Genomic DNA, 4,826 nt, shown 5'->3' on the forward strand with positions numbered 1-4,826 from the left:
GCAGATGCCCTTCCTCGGCCTACAGTGAACCCTAAATTTGGGCCGTCGGCTCGCCCTCTATCAAGTCCAAACCCAGGTGCAGCGCGATAAGAAGTCGGCCCACCAGCCTGGGATTCCAACCTATGACGTGGCCTCCATTTGTCACGAGGGTCAGAGTCCCGTTCAGAAGTTGCACGGATGGTGCTAACCACAGATTGACTATCACTAGGAGGCGCTTCCTTGTCCTTGTTGTTATCTACCTTCTCGATACGGGTTTCTTTCTCTTTGTCATCAGGACCCCAGCGAGATGACCATTTGTTGTCGCGCCGAGGTTCATGTGCAGCAGCACGAGAACTAACATCATGCCACCTATCAGAAGAAGGAGTAATTTTAGTGTCAGCAGTTTCTCTGCTTGAGACATTGTCGATGCGGCGTTCTGTTTTTCTGCGATCGGTCTTCCTGACACCGAGTAAACCAGTTTCTCTTTCCTCTTCACGCCATCTGCGACTAGTTTCGTTCTCAGGGACAATTTTCCTCCAGTCCTTTTTGTCTTCGGGGGCATCCAAGCGCCATGCATCCTTGAGATTTGGGTCGCTTGGATTTCCCGTGGGCACAGGAGTAGGAGATCGAACATCCTGCCACAGAGCAACAACATAAGATGAATGGACAATGGAAAATGCTAGAGAGAAACAGCAAAACTCATCTAAAACTTGATATTTTCTAGATACGAAGCATAGCATCTAACAAAGATCTTATGAGGAGATCAAAACAGGATAGCATCTTTGTTGGTATTACCATCTTGTTATCGTTTGACTTCGTGTAAAGCCACTGGGGAGACAAAGGAATGCTGTTATCTGAGGAGGCTAATTCTGCAGAAAAAAACAAATACAAGCTCTTGTGTCAATAGCTGAAGGAAGTCAAATAGATAACCCAAAAGTGCAGGAATCAGAGGCAAGAACAAATCATCGCTTCGTAATTCCAGATCCCAAAGTCAGGAATCGGCAACAAAAGAAGAATTACGTCTCTCAACATGAAGTTGGTAATGCATCTAAAAGCGGATTGATAAAGATAAATTGAAATCGTACAATACAACCCTAATCAGAGTTAGGTCAATTTGTGATAAATCTGATTTGAGATACAGGGCTGCCGCATCCTAGCCAATTCAGATCCATAAACCAAACGATAACATTTGTTTCTCCGCATTCAATTGGTACAGAGAGAGATAGAAATTCAAATTTACGAAATCCAAAAGAAGAAGACGAAGGAAGACGAGGATAGAGAGGCGGGAAGTACCTTTCAACTGATCGGAAGATTTAGAAAGGATGAGATCGTCAGGGAGATCGAACTTGCCGTCGGCCATGGCAGGATGGAAGAAACTACCGAGTTCGTAAGAAGATGAAGACGAACGCAGTAGAAGAAGAAACAACCGAGTTCGAGAGAAAGGGTTTTGGAGAGATTTGGCGGAGAAACTTTTATAATTGTCGATTTGCCTTTGGAAGAGAAGAGAAGAAAGCTTTTTGTTTCGCGGCTGAGATCGAGAGTGAGTGAAGGAGCAATAGAATGGAAAGGCTAAGGACGGCCTTTGCTTCTTTCTTTACAACACCGATCCGACTTTGCCCAGGTTCTGCTTTTTTTTTTTTTCTTTCTAAATTATCATTGTTTGTTTATTATTAATTTTATTACTTTGTATTAAGTTTATAATTTTTTCCTTATTGTTTTGTTCCAAATTTATTTCTACAAAACATTGCTACTTTAAAAGTTGAAATTTTAACTTTATAAAAATAGTTGTATTCAATAAAAATTACTTCATATAACATGGTTGAAATATAATTTTAGCTTTCGAACAAGATTTGGAGATAAGGCTGAACCTGTTATTTGTATTTATCTTATAATTATGTAGAAAACATAAACAAAAGAGAGATTTAAGTAATTTTCAGAAATGTCACACATCTAGTAGCTAAACCCAAATGTATAATTCGTTTGCGCTGCAACTAACTTCGACAAATTCTGGTTTTGAACCCACAGTGTAGTCTATAACAAATTTGTTGATGACAAAGCAATAAAAAGGAATACATTCAAATCCTATGTTTTGATTTGGTGTTGAAGCATGGTTGAGTGATCCTACTCACATTAATGGAGGGTGCTTCTTCTTTTGCTAAACCCGTTTCAGAATCAACATGTAAAAAAACAGTAACTCAACACAAGGTTCAAATATTATTATTTTTTGTAAATCAGGAAAAGACAGAGACTTGATGATCTACGATTCCTAAACTACGACCATGTTTCTAGCTTCTCCTCCGCCTTACTCGTTTTTCACAGCACTGTTACAGCTTTTTGCGTTGCTAGCTCCTGGCGGGTTTGGTGCATCCGACTCACCACACGCCCTAAGAACAGCCTCATTCTACAAGAAACTCCCAAAAACTATTAAATACAGTACTTGTGTTGACAAAAATACATGAGGGTTGAGTTAAGCTTTTTAAAATAAATTTGTGGATAATTAACAGACATGTTCGTTTGAGCTCAAAATCACCAACATACATGTTGATACATCGACAAGCTTTACCAAAAAAAGCATAACGCAAGCATACTGAGAGATGGACAAGCACATTTTCAGGAAAATTGAATTCCAAGTATGCAGACTCTAAATGTTTCTACTTTCTACATTGGTTCTTTTATAGATCAGTAAAGCCCATATACTCAATTCCTAGTTCGAGATTAAGAAGCCTAAGGCCTACAAAGAACGAAATCTTGAGCAGCATAAGTATACTTACTAACTACACAATTGGCCTTGTCATAACTCATTACAGCTAATCAAACCTGAGGTGACCGCATCACATAAAACTGAACAATGCCTGAAACCATTTGTGCAAATGAAACTCATCATTTTGAAATGAATCTACCAACATTTTCTCAAGAAACGTCATATATTATCAAGTGGTGCAAGCAAATAACGAAAAACATTGCAATAGCTTTAATCTTTATTCGGTTTTCATGTAAGTGTTTAAAGGGCAGACGCAGACGCATCCACCTCAGTCATTTCTGAGTTCAGCTATAACTGATAAACAACACCTCAACATTCTTGAGATCGAAAAGACAGGTTACATAGATTAAGATTCTGCAGATGAGGCTGCGTCATCTTTGTGCTTAATCATGCCGGAGTCCACAAGAATTGGAATCTCTGCAGCAAGCCATGGAGCAAGTCCCAAACAAAGTGCATGCGCTATACCAAACCGAGGACTGCATAAACAAAAGTCATACATCATTGCTAAGTTTACGAGTAGGTGCTCGTAGTGGCGATAGAATTGGAATGCATAATGTGTTTAACCCAAGGTCAGTGTTTAACAAGGGAACAGTAACACGAAAATCATATAGAATTTGAAGTTAAATTAGATGTCCATAGTCATTTAGACCTCACAAAAACAGCTTTGCACTCGAGTTTTCTGTCCTACAAACTAATCCAATAAACATCTTAGAAGTGCGATACTTTCATAGAGCTGATCTAAAACACCGCTACATGCTTCTCTTACAAGGTCTATGCAACCAGAAAGCATGAAAAAATTACCAGTTTTTGGCCCAGAGCGGCTTGAAATGCACAGTCAGACATATCTTCCCACCTCGATACATCTATACACAAAACATAAACGTTAACAAAGACAAATCGGATTGATGAGTAGAAACGACCTCAAAACGAAAGAGAAAGCCTTTTTCTACCTTCTGGGTCTTGCCGTCAATTTCGGGCAGCTCAAGCTCAGGAGCAGTGGCTGGGTAGGTAATAGGAATATCGAACTGGAGATCGAATTCGTATTTGAGAAGGTTGTGAACATACCAACACTTGCCAGTCCAACGGGTACCTTCAGGATTGGAAGCAGAGATACGGAACCAGTCATTGTCGTTGGACTTGTTCATTTGGGTATACGCAATCAGAGACTTGTACTCCTCTTTCAGCCTCTGTGTCCATGCCGCGCCGTCTCTTGGACCCGCCTTGGTCGTCAGAAGCGGTATCCGCGTTAACGTCGACTTCGTGTTCGGATCCCATCCTTCCATTTTCTTCGCCTCCCGATTGATTTTTTTTATTTTTGGGCGTCAATTCAAAACCCTATTTTTAATTATATTCTTGTGTATTTCTCGATCGGAATCGGATGCTTGTTTCTGATTCCTCCTCCTCTTCCTTTAGCTTTTCCACCATTGTAACCGAAAGTAAACAAAAATCAAACCGTATTGAATCATGCGATATTTTGGTTTGATGCTGGTTCATTTGGTTTATTCTGTTTGGTTTGACTTTGATTACACAATTTTTACAATTTTTTTTATTTTTTTTCTGAATATACTTGAGTTGTGAGTTGTGATTTGGTATGTTTCTGCAGCTTTTTGCAACACAATCCATACACCACTTATTTGAATGTCTTGAAGAGTTGCCGACACCAAGCTCATAACAAAGTAGAGTCTAGAGATGTGTCAACAAACATAAGAACTTGCAGTAGACCGAAACAGAGTAAGGCGCAGGGAGAAACCATGAGGATCACAAGAATCAAGAGGGAATGAACCACTGAGCATCCTTGATGTTTAAGTCGGAGAGACTAGGGAAGCATTTGAAGATCTTTGTTGTAAGATTGAACACACAGATGTCGAGGGATGAAGTATCAACACCTTGTTTACAACATCAATCTCTTTTTTCAAAATATGAAAGTGGCATGCAATTTTTTTTATCAAAAGCCGTGACTCGGCTAAAGAGACATAAACATCACCATCTCACCTTCTTGACAGCATCTAGATTTAAGACCGTTTTGAATTCTACCATATGAATTGGTTGAAACCCTTTCCTCGCTCATTACCTTGTGTACTCAAAG

The 4,826-nt window shown here is 39.6% G+C and overlaps 2 protein-coding genes across 2 annotated transcripts in view; both read right to left on the bottom strand.

The window, feature by feature from the left end:
* LOC17900437 overlaps positions 1-1,600 on the bottom strand; it is a 6,313-nt gene extending 4,713 nt beyond the window's left edge. Inside the window, 3 exon segments of the mRNA XM_023788875.1 lie at positions 7-614; positions 775-848; positions 1,273-1,600. Coding sequence (XP_023644643.1) covers positions 7-614; positions 775-848; positions 1,273-1,339 — 749 coding nt within the window. The 5' untranslated portion in view covers positions 1,340-1,600.
* Positions 1,601-2,927: 1,327 nt separating this feature from the next.
* LOC17898174 (ubiquitin-fold modifier-conjugating enzyme 1) lies at positions 2,928-4,150 on the bottom strand. Its single transcript, XM_006304567.2, has 3 exons — positions 3,691-4,150; positions 3,542-3,603; positions 2,928-3,216 (listed from the first exon to the last, which is right to left on the bottom strand). The coding sequence occupies exons 1-3, from the start codon at positions 4,021-4,023 to the stop codon at positions 3,087-3,089; spliced, it is 525 nt and encodes a 174-aa protein (XP_006304629.1). The 5' UTR covers positions 4,024-4,150; the 3' UTR covers positions 2,928-3,086.
* Between the last annotated feature and the right edge of the window lie 676 nt (positions 4,151-4,826).

The sequence above is a fragment of the Capsella rubella genome, unplaced genomic scaffold (assembly GCF_000375325.1).
Source record: "Capsella rubella cultivar Monte Gargano unplaced genomic scaffold, Caprub1_0 scaffold_1, whole genome shotgun sequence".
Lineage (NCBI taxonomy): Eukaryota > Viridiplantae > Streptophyta > Magnoliopsida > Brassicales > Brassicaceae > Capsella > Capsella rubella.

Bases quoted from the DNA above. Each gene is read 5' to 3' on its own strand.
- LOC17898174 (XM_006304567.2), bottom strand. From the start codon at position 4,023: ATGGAAGGATGGGATCCGAACACGAAGTCGACGTTAACGCGGATACCG. The intron at 3,604-3,690 runs GTAGAAAAAGGC...TTTTGTGTATAG, and splicing joins TTGACGGCAAGACCCAGAAG to ATGTATCGAGGTGGGAAGAT. The intron at 3,217-3,541 runs GTAATTTTTTCA...TTGTTTATGCAG, and splicing joins CCGCTCTGGGCCAAAAACTG to TCCTCGGTTTGGTATAGCGC.